Raw genomic sequence first — 18003 nt, 5'->3', positions numbered from 1 at the left:
TCGATGTCCAAAAACGATTTCCCAAACATCCGGTGCTAATAATGTACCTCTGAACGTCAACGGGCGAGGTCAACCAAACGGAAGAGGAGGCAGAGGAAGAGGAAACATAGGACAAGGAAGCGGAGCTTTCGCTAATGCCGCAGTGAGACAACCAACTGTGGGTGATGAAGCTGATGAGAGAGCAGCAATGTATGATCCAACTGCTAATCCTAGTGAGCAATAAATCAAGCACCAGAATCTCATCAAAGTTCAACAGAATAAGACGCATAAAGCTAAAGACTATTCTAATATCAAAGAATGTCTTTACTTTAGACAAAGGATATATGTACCTAAGTAGTTAGCATAGAGTTTATCCAGATGTATTCTTGAGATGAGGACATCTCAAATTTTTCACGTAGGGGAGGTTGTAAGGTCTCTGACCCCAACCAAAAAGAGCACCCTTGTACCATGAAATGATCATAATGGAAAAAAATTACTATTTTTAGCAATTTTCCGAATTCTGTCAGTGCCATGATGTTTAGAATGTTATAAAGCTTCGAAATGTGAATTAAAATAATTTTTGTGAAATTTTCCAAATATAGTAAGTTTTTGGTCACCTGACCCGTCTAGTTTTGACCGTCTCGAAAATCTGCATCCGTACCCCGAATTTGAAAAAAATGCATTTTCGAACCCCGAGGGGCTGCTAAATATGGCAGGTACTCGGTCCAGTACGCCTTAGTTAGAGCTTAGTATAGCAATTTACGGCATCAAATTCCGACTCGTATGACCCGTTTTAGCCTCAAACCAAATTTTCCAAAAATTGTCCGGGGAGGCACCGGGGCTCGAGGTAGTGTGGGAGCACGTTCCAGGCCACTCTGAGCCAGCTTTAGCAGCTAGGGGGCGCCCTCTTGCCTTGTGGGAGTCTTTGGGAAGTTTCCAAGCTTGCAACTAAGTGTGAGAAGCAGTTAACTAAACCAACTGGACACTTGGTGGGTAGGCAACTAAACTTGCCATGCAAGGACTGAGTGCTCACTCAGATGCTTATAGCAGCACAAATCGATTTTCATCTTGAGGAGGTCTATTTAAAGGCATGCACACACACACACACACCTTGGGGAGGTGCTGCCGGTACACACACAGTTTTTGAAGGAGAAGCAAGGAGGGAGGTGCTACCGAAATTCTCATCTTGAGGATTCATTGGATCAGAAAAATCAGAGGATTCTCAGCCCCTAATCACGTGGTGCCCACGACCGTGAGGCGGGAACGAGCAACGTGAATGGGAAAGGAAAATCTCCCATGGACGAACAAGCACCGGCCATCTCATGAGCCATTGACGAAGAAATAGAAGAGGTAGGTCACAATTTTATTCAAGTTTGTTAATTTAACATTGCATACGATTAGCTAGGAATGAATATACCCCTAAACATGTTGGAGAAATCCGACGGAAACCTCCGCATTTGAATTCAATTGTATATTAAAGTTTAAGTAGGAAAGAATGGTTGATGGATATACTGTTTGCAATAGGAAAGAATGTCTGCTAGGGAAAATTTAGCTCGGCCTGTTCATTCTATTTCCAATGTTGAACTAGTCCTGAACCCCCTCTTGATCACAGGGGGCAGAGTTCCTGGTTAAGGGCTCTTGAATCCACGTCTGCTGGTTAAGCGGTGGGAATGTCCATGTCGTGCTTTCTATGCGGTGGACATACCTAGTTGTATGGGCAGCTAGGTGACAACGGGAGGAGTAAACTCTCGCTGGAGGGGGGATGTTGTACCTCCAGAACATTGGAATTTTAATGAATAAGTTTGAGTAGAATTTTTACTGGAACTCTCTCTTGGTGCCGCTGTGCAATACTGATTGAAGGGCTGTCTTAACGAACTTGTGAATCGGAATTTAACCAAGGAACTTTTATGTTGAACAACCAATGTGGTAGTAATTCGGGCACACAAGGAAGTGTGAGTGTGGGGGTGGAAAGTGGGGGCTTGGCTCAAGTTGCCAATGCCTATGAGAAGGGTGGTCCCGATTGGTCGGGAACTCTCCGTCCCCATAGTGTTATAAATCGATGTTAGTATTACTCATTGCCCCTAGAGTGGCGAAGTCTCAAGTGTACGTGCCTCTGAAACATGGGGAAAAAGGCACTCGAGGTCTCTCTTCTCTTGGAAGGTGGGTCTTAGGATCGCTAGATAGGTTAAGTACGCTTCCCCTGCGAGGTGGAGCTAGATCTCGATGCTAGTAGGCTCGAACTCGACTCACCTTGTGATGAGAGATCGTCCGCTAGTTGAACCCTGAACCACTTTGTTTGCTTCCGCTTTAGATCTAGTGGCCACCAGGTTTACCATCAGATCCGCCGTTTGATACGACGGGGTGGGGACCTTACACATTGCCCTTCTTCTAGTAGATTTTATATGCTTGGGCCCTCATTCAGAATGCCTCTCCCCTTCCTAATCAGAGTCCTTCGAGATGACAGTGTGTCAGCCTGGGTAGTGCTGGTCATGAGTTGATAAGTCATGTCTATGCATAGGCTTGATTGGCTCTACCATGCTGGTAATGTCAATGCATTGCAAAAGAATATGTTGTGCAAGAGGAGGGTCTTGAGCGAATAGCTCAAGGGTGTCTGATGTCGAGGCTTCCTATTGGCTACAGATTACGAGTAGTCACAGGTTTCATAGGTTTTTTGCAGGCAGTTTTCTTGTGAGATCTATTTTGAGCGTGTTTGCTCACTACTTGCGTATATGGTTATGCGCTTTACACTTAGTTGAGCTGTTTATCCTAGAGTGTGTGCCTACTGATAGCAGATTGTGGAGTTGCTTTATGCATATGCGAGCATTGAATTTGATGCAATTGATCTTGATTTTCATGATTGTGTAGTGGTCGAGTGATCTCCCACTTTGTTGCAAGTCTAGCATAGTCTACGATTGAGATTTTTCTTGAGTTTTTCACTCAATTCACAGGGGGGACTCTGCCAATTTACAGGGGAGGCTTTGTCAATTTTCTCCTAGAATTTCTCGCCAGTGTTTCTTGGCATCCATATAATATACATGTGTGACAGTTCAGAATCTACAATGATGACTCGTGAGAGATGTCGGTCTCGTAGTTGTCGATATATGTGCTGTTGGCATTGTGGTCACACAGGGCACACTAGGTGCCACTGTTTTAGATGTACGAGGTAGCAACAGAGATCTATGCATGATGCAGATGAGGTTTTGACACATGCTAGAGCGGTGGCTTCATATGCCAGTGACGGTGATCTCACATTTGCCTTTAATGTCCTTGTGCTTACATGTCTTTGAGAGGTGACACTTATCCACGTTGGTTGCTAGATGAGGATTTAGTTTTCCACGTCACACCACATCGTGAGTGGTTTAGCACCTTCTCTAGTGGGAGCTTTGGTTGTCTACACTTGGCCGATGGTTCGCCGTTTGACATTCCAGGTGCATGAGATGTTTGATTGTCATTGCCCAATGGTTCTTTGATATGCTCATGCTAGAGGCTGTTGAATTAATGCCAGGATGCATGGTTCCACATATGAGTGACAGGGACATAGCTATCCCAGTGTTGACCATGACATATCCATACACGATGAGTAGTCCTGATAATGCAGTGCATGCAGATAGCGTAGGGGAGGGGAGGACACCCAGATTTATGCAAATTTTGTCAGCGTTTGGGCGTCTCATGTACGACCTACTACTGTCGAGGCCCGACCTAACATATGTAGTGGAAGAATTTGCCAGGGATTGTCAGTCATATGATGACTGACTCTAGCATGATGCATCGTGGAGATTTGCAGACCATATAGACTTGTTTGCGAGATTTACATGCAGGCTCTAGCATGGATACGCACGCTCGCCTATCCGTAGAGCCAATACGACTGCATGTAGATTGACTGAGCAAGCTGGCTGAGAGTTTTTTTCACTTGTTTTGTTGTACATACTAGTAGTTTAGATAGTAGGTCCCACTCATCGGTGCATCACCTTTAAGTGGGAGTTTGTTGGGGTAAAGGCGTTATGCCTCTGCTTGCGGCGGTTGGGTGACCGGCCACCAACCCACTGACATACTTACCACTTCATGACACTGGAGACTACTTTAATGTCGGTCTCTATCAACAAGCTATTGGTTTTTTGATTTATGTATACATTCTGAGGCCAAATGTTTAGCATGCACCTTGCAAGTGAGTAGATTATGCAAAGCTCAGGATCTAGGCATTGGAAGTTGGTTAAGCGGATCTTGTGATCACTCCATAAAGGGGAGTATGCCCAAAGCTTTGCGAAAAGGTTCGAGCTTCTGACAAAGCAGAGCCTTTGGAAAAAGATCAACAAGGTTGTTCTACATAGGCACATAAGCCAAGCTGACCTCTCTTGTACATAGTCTCTCCTAGACATAATGATAATACATCTTGATGTGCTATGTGGGAGCATGGAGTAGTGTGTTCCTCGCAACTCGTGAAGCACTTTAACTATCATTGTAAATTGTGGTGGTGGTAGAGTACTATCCAACACCCAAATCAGTCAAAAGTCGTATGCCCCAAACACACTCAATTGTAGCTATGAGAGATGCCCTGTAGTCAGCCTCACAACTAGACACTTATTAATGCTTTTACATCAATGCCCTGTAGTCAGCCTCACAACTAGACACTTATTAATGCTTTTACATCAATGCTTCTATGGCAACTTCGGAGGCGTCCGGCCTGGTATGAACCTGAGAAATTTGAACTCCCCCCATTCAGAGTGTGGATTAACAGATACTTCCATTGACGTGGACGAGGGTCGACGACGAAAAGCAGAGCTTGAGGAGTAGGATAAGGTATGCACTTATCTCCTTTTGGCATCTTTTAGATCTTTGATTGGTAAAAACCAGAAAATTTCAGTTTGGGTCTTTTCTGCGTATCATAGGGATAGGTCTGGGAATGCCCATACTATAGCTATTAGGGCATCCACACACACACACACACACACACACACACACACACACACACACACAGAGAGAGAGAGAGAGAGAGAGAGAGAGAGAGAGAGAGAGAGAGAGAGAGAGAGAGGTTACTCTTTCTATTGAATACTTCATTATGGCCGAGTCTGCTTTGCACCTTACGAGCCATGACAAAAACTCAGTACAAAAATCTTTGTATAGGTGTCACACTCAATGTATGGTCAGAGCTTGCGTAATGGAGCACTTCCCTGGACTCATAGATGGATTCTCTGGCCAAGCTGAAGGTCAACATTATGATGGAGCTGAAGTTCACCTCTTTTCAGGAGGGATTTTCACCTTCCTTTGATTTGAATCATGAGATCTTGAGGGTTAATGCAATTTTTGAGGCGAATCTTTGGGATGCTAGTCCTATCTCCATGTAAGAAGAAGTTTACTTGGCATGGTTCCACCTTTCCTCTTGGCTGCTTAAATTGTCTTGGTTACTGCCAGAATGTTTGGAGGGTCAGACATTCCTCTCCTGGCAAGGCCATAGCTTAAGTAGCTATGAGGTGAGATGGCAAGGTGACTACCATTGGTCTATACCTTGCACTTTTCTTTAAGGGTGAATCTGGGCTTATCCTGGATTCATTTAGGTATATACATTTGACCAATACGTAATGAACATGCAAAAATTGGCCTGAAACAACAAGTTCATCTGGATTCTGTGAACATTTTTGCACTCAAATAGCAAACTTCTTCTTATCTGCAATATGATACTGGGGCATAGTTTGCTATTAAACTGGTTAATTGTCATGTTTGCTTGGAACTTTCTATTTGTTTGGGATAGTGGGTCATATTGAAGGTTATAGATATCGGACAGATGTGGAATCTGGATCACATTTAGAAAGCTAGAGCCCAGTCCTATTGTGATTGCCAAAAGTTATTCTTTCACATTTGGTTTTGATAACGAGGACACTTGTATGGCGACTATATGGGGTGCATGGTTGTGTTAAATGTCATTGAGTTGGTGCAATAGTTTTTTTCTGAGAAAAAGATCCTTCTATTAGTTAATGAAACTGCCCATAGGGCTACAACCACCTCTACAAGAGAGGGCTACAACACTCATGAGGGGGAGACTCCCCCAATGAAAAAACAACATATGTACAATGAGGCTAAATCAAGAGATGGGAGGAGGGAAGAGCCACATAGGTGGACGGTAGTGCCATCTGAGCACACCCTAGACCACGGTGAAAAACGGCCCAAGATGCCAGAATCGAAGGAAAGTCTCTCTGCGCTCCCGCATGCGGCCGGAGCTGCCTTGGAGTCTCTCGAACTGTCCTTTGAGAGTATGGATCAGCTCAAGCCAAATATCCCGAACAGTCTCTGCTGGTGGTACTGGGCAAGCCTCGAAGATGAGGAAGCAGCGGGCCCGCCAGATGAACTAGAGTAAGCTCTATAATAGGCTCGAGTGTAGGTCGACTCCCCTGCATCACTATCATCCTGGTGGTGGAGGATAGCTCAAGCTGAAGTGCCGGGCTCGTGAGAGTGGACCAAGCGACTGTCCCCCAAGTGTACCGCCGAGCTGTGGAAAGAGCTGGCATCAGCCGAAGAACACGAAGCCAAACCTGCTGTGCCAAAGGATAGTCCCAAAGATGGTCACAAGCTACGCATGATGTCGAGAGACCACTAAGTACAAGCCAGCTCCCAACTGCTGTAGCTTGATGTGCAACCAGCCATTGAAACAAAGTGACTTGCATCGACTGTCTGGAGTCCCACAACCTCTCCCAAAAAGCTGACAAGAACTTGACTGTGAGACCCTCCTCCTGCCAATGAGGTGCTGCAAGAAGGATGAGCCTCTCTAAGTGCTGCCAGTATGTGACGTCCTAGTCGGACAGTGTACTGAAAGAAAGGGACACCTGGATGATCTGTTGAGGAGAAAGGATCCCTCCAAAACAACTCTCCAGGATCCTACTGCACTCATGCCAGTGGACAACTCTCCCAAGCCCACAGTCTCCAGTGGCCAATCTCTAGAGCTGCTGGGTCAAGATCTATGACACAAGTCTCCCACAGATGCCCACAGCTCAAATCCTTTGAAAACAACACTTTGCCAACTGTGGGGCCTCTCTTGAAACTCGGTGTAATTGACCCTCACCCTGTAGCTCGAAAAACAGGGAGGGTATAGTCTCTGAGCAAGCCCGAACTACGATGAGAACCTCCAATCGCTTGAAGGCCCCTATCCATCTGGGCGCTGTAGACTCGAGAGGAGCGAGCCACTCAGCTGGTATTGCCTTTGAGATGTCTTGACTCATGCTCTGCACCCCTCTCATGCCCTATACTTGGATGCCATGTAGCTCCTCTGACAAGCCTGAGAATTGTAGCCAGTCACCTGAAGTGCGTGCTGGACCTCTGCCATGGGACCCCAGGAAACATGAGGCCTACTACCAACCAAGTGGCCTCTCTGAGTGCTAACCATGGTGTTCCAAACAAGGGGGAATTGGTGAAATAGTTGCTTTGGTAAATTTCTAGTAGCTGCATAACCATCAGGGTACGGTAGGTTGGAGATCAGGTTGAATCATCTACGTCTCCTACATACTCGGTGTATTGGCACATAGGTTGCATTTTTGTTATTTTTAGTACTATTTTGCCTTGAAAAAATCTCTTTTATTTAGCAAAGCAAGAAGAAGCATGATTCCTCTTTCTAGAAAGGTAAGAGAAAGAAATTTAACGTTGTAGGAACCACTTAAAGAGAGATTGTGACTGTAGATGCTCCAAAGTTGCTCCAACCAACACACTCACCACTTGGCTAAGAACACAGATAACCAAGCGTTGCAACTTAGACGGATCTGATTCATAGTCCTCCAATATGTGTCTACACATCCGAAGAGAGAGAGTTAATCTCTAACCACACTCCTAATGGAAGGACTGGCACAAGGGGCTCCTAGACATGTGCCATTTGTTGCTCACCTCCTGATTCTCTTGATATTTGCCAAGACACTAGGGGTTGGGCACATATACAGTTCATAGTTACCCGGAACCGGAACAGGGAACGGGAACGAGAGGGTCCCGAACGGGACGGGGAGGGGGGGGGGGGGGGGGGGGGGGGGGGGGGGGGCGAAACGGGAACGGGGCCGGAACGGTCCACCTAAAGTAAGGCTTGAATTACCTTCATTCAGCTTAGTCCCAGATAAACTCCTAAACAACCCCAAAATTGCCCCCCTAACCTGCCCTCAAACTGCACCAAATATGTTCCCCGAACAGTTCCAAATCTGCCCCCAAAAGCCCACTTTTTTTCCCCCAAATGCCTAATTTTGCCCGTTCCGCCCCGCGTTCGGCCGTTCCGCCGTTTCGCCTCGTTCCCCCCATTCCGGTTACACCTCGTTCCGGAACAGTGTTCCGTTCCCATCTCCGTTTCGGGAACGGGACTCATCCGGAACGCCGTTTCGGAACGTTTGGGCTGTGTTCCCCCCGTTCCCTGTTACACTGATACAGTTGCATGTAGCAAAAGTTCTAGAGACACACAAGGGTTTGATACCCTCGTGGAGGTTATCATTAGACGCTATCTCCTCGATCATTTGATCCATGGCCTCATTTACGTGGCTCAATGGCATCGATGATCACCAAGAGGTGAAGAATGGGCTTTGCCCTAGCATTAAGAGACTTAACCTTATCCCACAAAGGGACATCGTCAGCCTGTGCTTTGCATTGTCTATAAGACTATGTGGAAGACTTGCATGCAAAGGAAATCATAAAAGAAAGCCTAAAGCACTCTCAACACTCCACTATGTTGACCAACAAAAGGAAGTTGTAAGTGATTCTGGTCTCTCAATAATGGAGAGGGAGTGTGTGCTCCACTTTGAGAACTCATTTAGCACTTTTTGGTGGTTGAGAAAAAAGGAATTGTATGGAAAAATATAAAATAGCTATGTCTATAGATTGTACAATACTAGTTTAATGAAAATCTCTTTCATCTACAAAGGTATGCACATTTGAATCATTAATTGAGTAGTGGATACACAAGAAGGGAACATTTCTTTGCCTATAAAATAAGGTGAGGCTATAGCCAAAAATTTCGGTGCATAGTTGATGACCTGGTAGCCGTACGGCGATGGATGTGGCAGCTTGGGTGCTAAAACTTTGCACCCCCTGGTCATCAATTATAAATGAGAGTAGTTGACTTTTTGAGTTTTTGGAGTTTCAGTTATTAACAGCAATGGGCTTTTGACTTTGTAAAAGCAAGAGGCCAAGGGCCTATAAGAGTATGCCTCCTATTTATAGGGAATAGCCATTTTCAAGTCTCCGTTCTCGTTCCCATTCCCATTCCAACTTCCCGTTTTGAATCCCTGTTCCGTGCGTTAGACATGAGTATCCTTAACAAAGAATCATTTCATGCCCGTTGCCCTTCTCCTTTGCGCGTTCCGATTTCCCATTCTAGGTAACTATGGTATGCCTAGAAGGACGTATTTTTAAGTCAAAGTTGTGCGTGGCTCCTCTTGGTAGTTGTACTTGTGAAGATCAATAATATTAAATAGAGAAATACTGAAAAGGCACCTAGTTAAGGAGGAGTGCATTTGGGAGTGGAACTCCGCCACTCCGTGTCTTGTTTGAAGTTTGAAGTTCTCTTTTTTGTTCGAGGCTAAATTGTTAAAGTTCTTTCCAATTCTTTTCGATCGGCACGTGGTGCCCTTCCAATTATAGAGGTGTCATAGCTAGGTTTCAATCATAGAAACAGGGGACGGGGAGACGCGGCCCTAAACTGTCAGGACGCGACGGGGGACGCAGGAATGGGGACGAGATGCGTTTTTGCAACGCAGACCACATCCTCACAAGGGACGGGGACGGGACGCACGTCCCCGGTGACGGGGCAACATGGGACGCGGGACGGACGAGGGCGGTATTATGTAATATGAGTGCAAAACCCACTTTTTCTTTGCAATCTTTTGCTCTTAGTGTTGTCTCAGTATTAAATTTACAAAGAACTAGTGTTTTTTAAAGCGTGTCCCCTGTCACCTCCCCCGTCCCCTGTTTTGCCACGTCCTCGTCCCCGGGATCCGCCACATCCCTGAGACCCATCCCCGCCCCCATGTGACTATGGTTTCAATCCCGAGACTTGTGGGCTATGACTCTAGCACACTTTGTCCTTTGGTTTCTTGACAAGAAAATTGATACCGCATCAATATGCTACAAGTGGAAGCTATGGAGTCGAAAGAAATTACAACAAAGAAGCTCATTTTTGCCCTTGTTTTAGAGACCCCTAAAAATCTCTTCAACGGATGAGAATTTGGGATGCAGCAAAAGACAAAGTAGTTAATCCTCTTTATGAGCCCTACATATTGATAAAAACGGATTTTGATTTTGACAACTTCAAAAATTAGGGTTTTTAGCAGCAAAGTAGGCGTAATCTTAGCAAATCAGGGTTCTTGTAGAAATTTTAGCACGTGCATAATTGATGTTTCTCTATCCCTTGCTGTTTGTTTATAGATAATTGGTAGTGGGATTGCTTTGGACCAAGGAAGATGGATTTAAAGCATTTGGAAGCATGGGAGATGGAGATCCACTCTGAGGAGGGTAGAAACATCATCATCGTTGTCAGTGTCCCAGGACGTCCAACATCAGTCACACTGGCGGATCTCGTCGATGTCCTCCATGGTAAGTACTCCAACTGGGTGTCTCCCATGCTGCAGGAGAGTAGGCCCAATCTTCTGTTGTAAATTGTAATCTCTGTCAATGTCGTGATGCCCCTCGTAGTCATGGGCGTCTGGATCTCCCAAGCTCAAAGCCTCGGTCAATCAATGACTCCTATAATGCCTTCATTGTCTTCGCTGCCTGCTCTACACTTTGCTCTCCTTATCAGGCAAAGTTGTCGACGTTCGTTGATGGAGGGCCATTTAAGATCAAGGGCTACCTAAGAGGAACCATACTTCCCAATCTTCCTCACAATGAGACCTACTCAAAGAGAAAGCACATCATCCTTCAATACCTACTGATACTGTAGTAGAGTTTCACAACCAAGTTCGAGATGGACTGGTGTGGTTCCTCTACGCTTGGGACATCAGAGCATCAATGATCAGCCTCTCGGAGGGGAGGAGATAGGCAGGTCTTGACTCTTGCAGTATAGCTTTCTACCCGCTTTGTACTCTGAGGCTGATTTTTTCCCCAGCCTGAGAAACTTTGCTTGCCACTGTTGCAGATTTGGGTCAGCACAGGAATGTAGAGTATCCAATGCTGTGCGAAGCATGTAGCAGCTAAACATGAGGCGTTTGTGTCATGCAGAGGTGGGTCGGCACAGGAATGTCGAGTTCCAAACGCTGTGCACTATACTTGGCTACATCAGTGAAGCCTTAAGCTCTAGAGTTCTTTTTCAATACTACAGCAATAATTAGCTCTTCAAAAAACACATAAGCAGTAGTATGAATTCCATGATCCATCACTTCTGATAATTGGCATCCTCTGCGTGATTAGTTATGGTTGGATACTATTATTTCCTAATATCATTAACAGTGATGTGAGGGTTTGTTATTATACAAGAAACAACTATTATACTGGTTATGATTGACAAAGTTCATTACATAAGAAGGGTATACAACGTTGATATTGGTGTTGAGAACAGCCGTGTGCGATGTTAATGAATGGGAATGGAAGAAGCTGCCTATGGTATGTTGATAGGGGTGGTGGTCCCTTGATATAAGAAGGCTTTGTACAGGACAGCAAAAAGGGTAGCTCCGCAGTAATAATAATTCAGGGTGTATCACAAAAGTGCCTCCTTGCTATCTTTGTACAGGAGGAAAGCAAAATGTAAGAAGCGTTTGTGCTGTTTCTTTCATATTTTAATGCGTTAGTGTCTGCTGGTTGTTTACAGGGAATTTATGACGGCCTTGATTACATCTGGAGAGATTCCAAGCCAGGAAGTATGTATAGTTCACACATACTTGTTGAGGCGCCTGTGCTTCCACTTGACAAGACGTTTCAACAGTTCACCCACCTTGCCATGACAAGAAAATCATCAAATTTGTAGACTCAGATGTCGTTGTGCATGCTTATATGCTCATGTTCTACTAGTTCCTATCAAGCACTCTGTCAGGCAGGCATGTATGTGCAGGCATGCAAGTTGGCAGCTTTACTTCTAAGGACCAATTTGTAAATCAAATTCTCGAACAAAGCTTATCTTGGGTACCTCAGAGGGGTCACGGAGTGAACACACTGCGTTGGTTTCTTTCGCAACTGTGGTGACAAGAATTCCAAGTCCATGTTTTTTCCTGTTAAGTACCTGCACAAGATGCGAAAGGTGCAAACTTGATTTTCCTCCGGTTTTCATCTATATGCTTAACTCATAGATTTGCACTGTCTATTCATCATACTGACCTTGAATGCATCTTCATCACTGCGATCGTCCCCCAAGTAAATGGGAAACACTGTGTTCTGATCATTAAGACCTGTGGAAAGCAAATCAAGAAGCATTTTATACCGCACTGTTTCTTTGAAGAGGTTTGCCCATACTTGCACAGGAGCTTACCCAGTGCTTTTAGAAGAAAATCCAAAGCTTTCCCTTTGTTCCATGCAATTAGCGGACGAATTTCGAGAACCTAATGTGCAGAATGACAAAGGTAACTAAGTACAACTATGGACATCACGAGCTCTCTCCCCATGTAAAACTGAGATTTTTTGGATTCTTTGCATGTGTATATCAAATTTCATGGTTATTTAAAAGCCCTTCTGCTATTCAAATCCGTAATTCAAACTTTTCTTGTTAATATCTGCCTAGTTAAGAAGTGGTTTAAGGAGCTTTTTGAATTTCATGATATAACCACAGCTGGTTACCTTGCGTCCTTGGGTGAGTCGAACGTTAGGAAACGATTGCAAGACTTGCTGCACCTGCTCGGCCAACACCATCCAATGCTAAAACAAGGCAAATTCGGAGTGTCAGATGGCCAACAACATATGTAAAAGCAAATATAGAGGTTATGTTGGAGGACAAGCTTTGTGTGTAGGCATCTAGGTTGTAACAATTTTTTTGAATGAGAATCTTGGGGATGCCAAACTTTTCTCACCCGTTCTTTGACGCATCGAAAGTGGACGGAGACGCAAAACTTGTTATGCTCAACTCTTGCCCCGGGCACTACCTTAGTCTTCTCCACTAAGGAATTGTAAACCTGAGCGAGTTGAGTGAGTGTTATATGTTTTCTCTCATATTTAATGTCAGCCAAGATCTCTGAACAGAAGAGTGGAATCAAAATCAATAGAGTGTTTGCTTACCTTGTCAATGATGTAGGTGAACTCTTTGGCGGGTTGAAAAAGAGCTACTTCGTTTCCCTGCATGGTAAAATCCATAACCATGTTTTGGTAACGGACAAGTGCCAATTAGTATATGTGTGTGCTCCTTATTAAGGTAAAGGAATTTGTTATCTCTGTATGTCATCTGTGTAAATACACATTTTACCATATTGACAAATGCACTCATACTCATTTGCATACTCAGTGTGTATGGCATGGAGACACCCCCCCCCCCCCCCCCCCCCCCCCCCCCGCCTCCCCCCTCTCTCTCTCTCCCTCTCTCCCCCCTTGTATCAGCTTTCGCCCCACCCCTACCCACTATTTTCTTTTCAGTTCTTTGTACTGTTTGTACCAAGACCTGGTATTAGATTCACCACATGTAACCTTTTGGTCTCATAGGTCATTTTGGCCTTTTGAAGATGTTAATATTACATTTCATCTCTCTCTCTCTCTCTCTCTCTCTCTCTCCACACAACACAACGCCTACCTTTGAGTGTGACCGCCTTGTTTCTTCCAAGTCACGACGTCTAGCTGGTCCAATAATTTCCATTCCGTGACTTCCGGCGTAATATAGCTCTGGTAGCTGTACAAACTCATGTAGCTGCAAGTCACACCCTTCCAAAAAGTCAGTTTAGATTGTATATGAAGAGTTTATAAGAAAAGATAATGTCTTACTTCTGTTGATTTCTTTTTTTGTTTTTTGCAATTTTCTTTCATTTTCCTTCTGTTTTTTTGTTTGTAGGGTACATGTTTTTCAGAGCCTGGTTGTGGCTAAGGATCTATGAAAGAATGGCAAGCAAGAGTGGCTAGAGAAGCACACAGGTACACACACACATTCTTAGCAGATTAGACAATTAGAGAGACCTTTTCCTTGCATCTTCCAGATATGATTGCTGTGGGGAAAACATTTGCCACTTCCTTGACGGTTGCTCGCATCTGAAACAATTCATGAAGAGAGTTGCTCAACACGCACAGTTTGTGATTAGCACATACTTTTTGCTACTGTCCGAATTATCTCTATACACTGCAGAAAGATGGCAAGCATTGATTGAGTTAGAATAGCGTATTGGAGTGCTCTATTCCCCCGTTCCAAAAACCACCACCCCAAATACCATTCAAAGGTTGAGCTTGATCACAAGCTCTGGTTAATTGGTTAGGATAAGCTTTGGCGATTCAAGAATTTGGCTGTTTGTAAAGAAGAAAAGTTTATTCCTTGTCGAGGTGAGTGCATACATACTTGGTGTGACATGAAGGCTCTATCAGGGTCCTCCACAATGGGGGAAAGAGTGCCATCATAGTCCAAGAAGATTGCTACTCTTTTTCCGCTTGCTGCCTCCACTATCTCCTCGAACTTGTCGAGTGCTGAAGGATGCTTTACCTGCACCACATCCACCATATCTCTAAGTTCCTTTGTTTGAACCCATGAATTCACATATCAAAGGATCATTTTACATAAATTCTCTATATCACATGCATTCGTCAGGGTGTTCCTATTATAACATTTTACATCAATTTTCTATATCACATGCATTCATCAGGGCATTTAATTCACTCTATGCAAAACAACCCTATTGTGTGCGTTCAAGGGGTGTTATTAAAATCCTTTATCTGTGATTTTGCTATAATTATAACACACCATTTTCCAATTCAATCGGTGAGCACCATTTTCTTCAAAGCTCTTTGAACAATTCTCCTCAAAAAAAAAAAAAAAAAGACAATTTGGAATTGCAAATATCCAACTGTTGAACCCATGTGATAGGTACATATAGTATAGGTGAGCTCCCCGAGATGCATTTCAAGTCTATGAAAGAAGACCCTTTCTCAGCTCAACCTCTAAAATGTGCCTTGTGAATGGTACCCTTTTGTACGCTGAAAACTAGTAGCTTTGGGTTAATTAAACACCCTAATCAAACCCACATGCTATACCCACATTACCTCCTTAGAGATCAAAAGGGGTCTTCATGCAGCAACGACGATTGTTTTTAGAGTAAGTGAGATCCCATTTAACTGTGCTTCATTGGGCTTATCATCACAATGAACCTCTCCTTTCTTCTGTGCTTTACTTTGTTAAATAAAGCTCATTAACTAAGGCATATTCTAAGTCCATTATTGACATGAAGTCACCTTCATGTCTTATCTGTTTCATTAATGCTTTATGAAAGCATGCTTGAGTGATGTGTAGGTTTTCAGTTGCAATTAGCTTTGGAAGAAATTGGGGGCACATGCCTTATCTTTCTAATTGGCACGACACTCTACGTGTATGTGTGTCCAATGAGCTATTCACATATTCACATACTTTCACAAGGAACAAGAGATATGGGTGAATACCATCCAAGCTCTGTGCATGAGCTCCAAGTCCTCATTAGTCGTTGCAGCATCAACATGTGCAAATGGGGAAGAAGAGCATGGGGGGCTCGTCATCCGAGGAGGCGAAGTCTCTCTCATTCCTTGCAACCACCCATGCAGCACTGCACCCACATAATTGTTATTATCATTGTTGTATCCGCTGCTGTTTGCTATCATCTTCACATGCTGATCTTCACATTTGCTCTTGTTTATGTCGCATGGTGCCACTGTTAGTGCTGGATGCAGCTTGGCTGTGCGCTGGCTACCCCTTCTTGCACTCCATGAGTCTGCTGCTGCTGTGGCTGCTTGACCGTGCTCATTGCTTGCTGCTTTTGCCTGCACTTCCTTCACATGCTTGCTTTCCCTTCCGCAGCTGCGTGGGCCATTAAAAATAACTGCAGTATTGAGGTCGCATTTCTGTTCCCCAGAGTGGACCGTAGCACTACTGTCATGATCATATTGGCCATGATTATCTTCTGAATCATTGCCTGCAGCTGCATTCTTCTTCACATTATTGATTTTAATGTCTGTCTTGTGCTGTGGCTCAGCAGCCGTGTGTCGCCTGTTGGCGATAGTATTATCCTCTGCAGTATCAACCATGATATTAAGTGGACCACTGTGGACGTAAAATTTGTGCGGCACAATAGTGCCCCTAAAATTGGAATTATGAGGAGCTGCACTCTTGGCATGGATGTCGGATTTGCAATGGCGGCCATACGCACGGGTGATGATAACACCTCTCGTTGTCATCTCATGCTGAGTGCCCCCACAGTTACTGCTGATGCCAAGCAGATCGTCGATAGTAGCGATGGTGGAGCTCATGTGATCGACAGGATAAGTAGTAGCCATTTTCGGATTTCGTTTGTTTACGGAACTTAATAAGTCAGGAGCTGCTCTTCATCCAAGAGGATGCTTGAGAGCTCCTATGCCCCTCTGCTTAGTTACTTACTACTGCAGCCTGTAATCATAAAAAAGCAGAAAATAAGCTGAAAACCACATTGCTAATTTGTTTCTTTTATATAGTTTCCTGCTATACACAAGGCCAATTTTCTCACCAAACGCAATGAAGTGGAAGCCTAATGCGCCAGCTTGCTATGAAATGGATGCATAATGTGCTGCCTTGCCATGGCATGTAAATGCTAAAAACTAGATTACTCAATCAGAGCCTGCATTGTCTCTCCACTTTGATTTAGTACTCATTTGGTGAGAGCGCCTCTGGGGGGCTTCACATTCATAACTTTCAGCTACTATACAGGCTTCTTTTGTCTCTTCAAATCACGTCTTAAGCTTGCCCCAAAAGCTCGCAGTCATTATTCCATAAGAGCCCAATAATGCTTTATACCCCTTTAGCTGTAACCCCCTCATGGACTCCATCCAAAGGCTGGAAAGTACAAATTTGTCTTATTCTTTAAAGATATTAAGGCCAAAGTAAACAAAAGAGGGTGGTAGAAGCTGAGAGATGTTTTAAGTCGCATTCCAACATCCCATCATATTACCAATCCTCATAGTAGGCCATGGTCAATGTAGAGGTTTCATCCTTAAACCTTAAAAGACCAAGGTAAGGTCTAGTGAAGGTGAGCTTTAATTAAATTTATAGAACTTGAAACCTTAGAAGACTTATGTTGAAAGTAGGCGACTGCTAATTAAGTACCTTTGAAATGTTTTTAACTATATTCTTGGCGATTTAGAGCACCTGAGCCTGCATAAAGAACCCACCAATATAGAGTTAAAACCCCAGCATATCAGCCCCGTCTTTGTTGGAAAGAAGCCTCAACAAGACTCAACGAAAAGCACAGGAGAAAAGCTTACTAATTCAAATGGAAAGGACCTAGTAAAACCAACACATACTTTTCAAGCTTATAGAGAAGCTAAAGGTTTCAAACGAACGAAGTTGGGAGGGCGATGGCTTAAGCAAGGGTTGCCATACACGACACACAGAGAGAGAGAGAGAGAGAGAGAGAGAGAGTATGTAAGATTTTGTGGGTGGGGTAAGGATAGGAATGTATGTAAAGTGAGAGTTCCAAAGACAATGGAAGGGCCCTTATGATTCTTGGCAGCATATAGTGCCATATATATAAAGAAATTTTTAAGAGAGAAGGTGGTTTTGGGGTGGGGAGGGGGGGTTAGAGAGAGAGAGAGAATATGCTGACGCAAGGACCGTGGTGTCAACAAAGGATTCGAGGGGGGGAAGAAGAGGGAGGCAAGGCTGGTCATTTCCATGAGGAAGGGAGGGAGGCGTACCTGCTCAGAAGGGAAGGGAGACTGTTTGGGGGGGGTGGGGGGGGGGGAGGCCAGGGGGGACAAAGACATAGATTGAGGGTGATGGTTCCCCGTTTGGCGTCTTAGGCACCGCCTTCTCCTGAAGTGCAAGTAGACTGTAGTAGCTAAACTAGTGCACTTTGCACTGATCATCTCTTTCTAAGTTTCTATGGGCTTCCCCCTTCTGCCCGGTACCGCTCTCTCTCTTCTCATAGACAATAACTCTCTCTCTCTCTCCCCCTCCCCTCCCCC

At 44.4% G+C, this 18003-nt stretch overlaps 1 protein-coding gene and 1 long non-coding RNA gene across 5 annotated transcripts; one reads left to right on the top strand and one right to left on the bottom strand.

The window, feature by feature from the left end:
• Positions 1-4555: 4555 nt before the first annotated feature.
• LOC147435432 (uncharacterized) lies at positions 4556-11869 on the top strand. 2 transcript variants are annotated; one of them, XR_015185084.1, is made up of 5 exons: positions 4556-4776; positions 5101-5317; positions 10357-10524; positions 10624-11150; positions 11735-11869. It is a non-coding gene; the product is annotated as an uncharacterized LOC147435432 (long non-coding RNA). The 2 variants fall into 2 exon arrangements; XR_015185083.1 differs by lacking the exon at positions 5101-5317.
• LOC147435431 (putative trehalose-phosphate phosphatase H) lies at positions 11422-17542 on the bottom strand. Of its 3 annotated transcripts, none has more exons than XM_086488494.1 (13): positions 17302-17542; positions 17144-17191; positions 15475-16450; positions 14384-14524; positions 14011-14082; positions 13634-13747; positions 13129-13185; positions 12924-13025; positions 12694-12771; positions 12389-12458; positions 12238-12308; positions 12050-12142; positions 11422-11857 (listed from the first exon to the last, which is right to left on the bottom strand). In XM_086488494.1, exons 3-13 carry the CDS (start codon positions 16339-16341, stop codon positions 11795-11797), a joined length of 1728 nt encoding a protein of 575 aa, XP_086344620.1. In that variant the 5' UTR covers positions 16342-16450; positions 17144-17191; positions 17302-17542; the 3' UTR covers positions 11422-11794. The 3 variants fall into 3 exon arrangements, with proteins under 3 accessions (XP_086344620.1, XP_086344621.1, XP_086344622.1); XM_086488495.1 differs by having other exon boundaries at positions 17341-17542; XM_086488496.1 differs by lacking the exons at positions 17144-17191; positions 17302-17542 and adding an exon at positions 16548-17097.
• Between the last annotated feature and the right edge of the window lie 461 nt (positions 17543-18003).

This window comes from Adiantum capillus-veneris, chromosome 18 (assembly GCF_014529385.1).
Source record: "Adiantum capillus-veneris isolate H3 chromosome 18, ASM1452938v2, whole genome shotgun sequence".
Lineage (NCBI taxonomy): Eukaryota > Viridiplantae > Streptophyta > Polypodiopsida > Polypodiales > Pteridaceae > Adiantum > Adiantum capillus-veneris.
The sequence above is the reverse complement of the archived record's forward strand: the minus strand, read 5'-3'. Positions and strand labels throughout refer to the sequence as shown.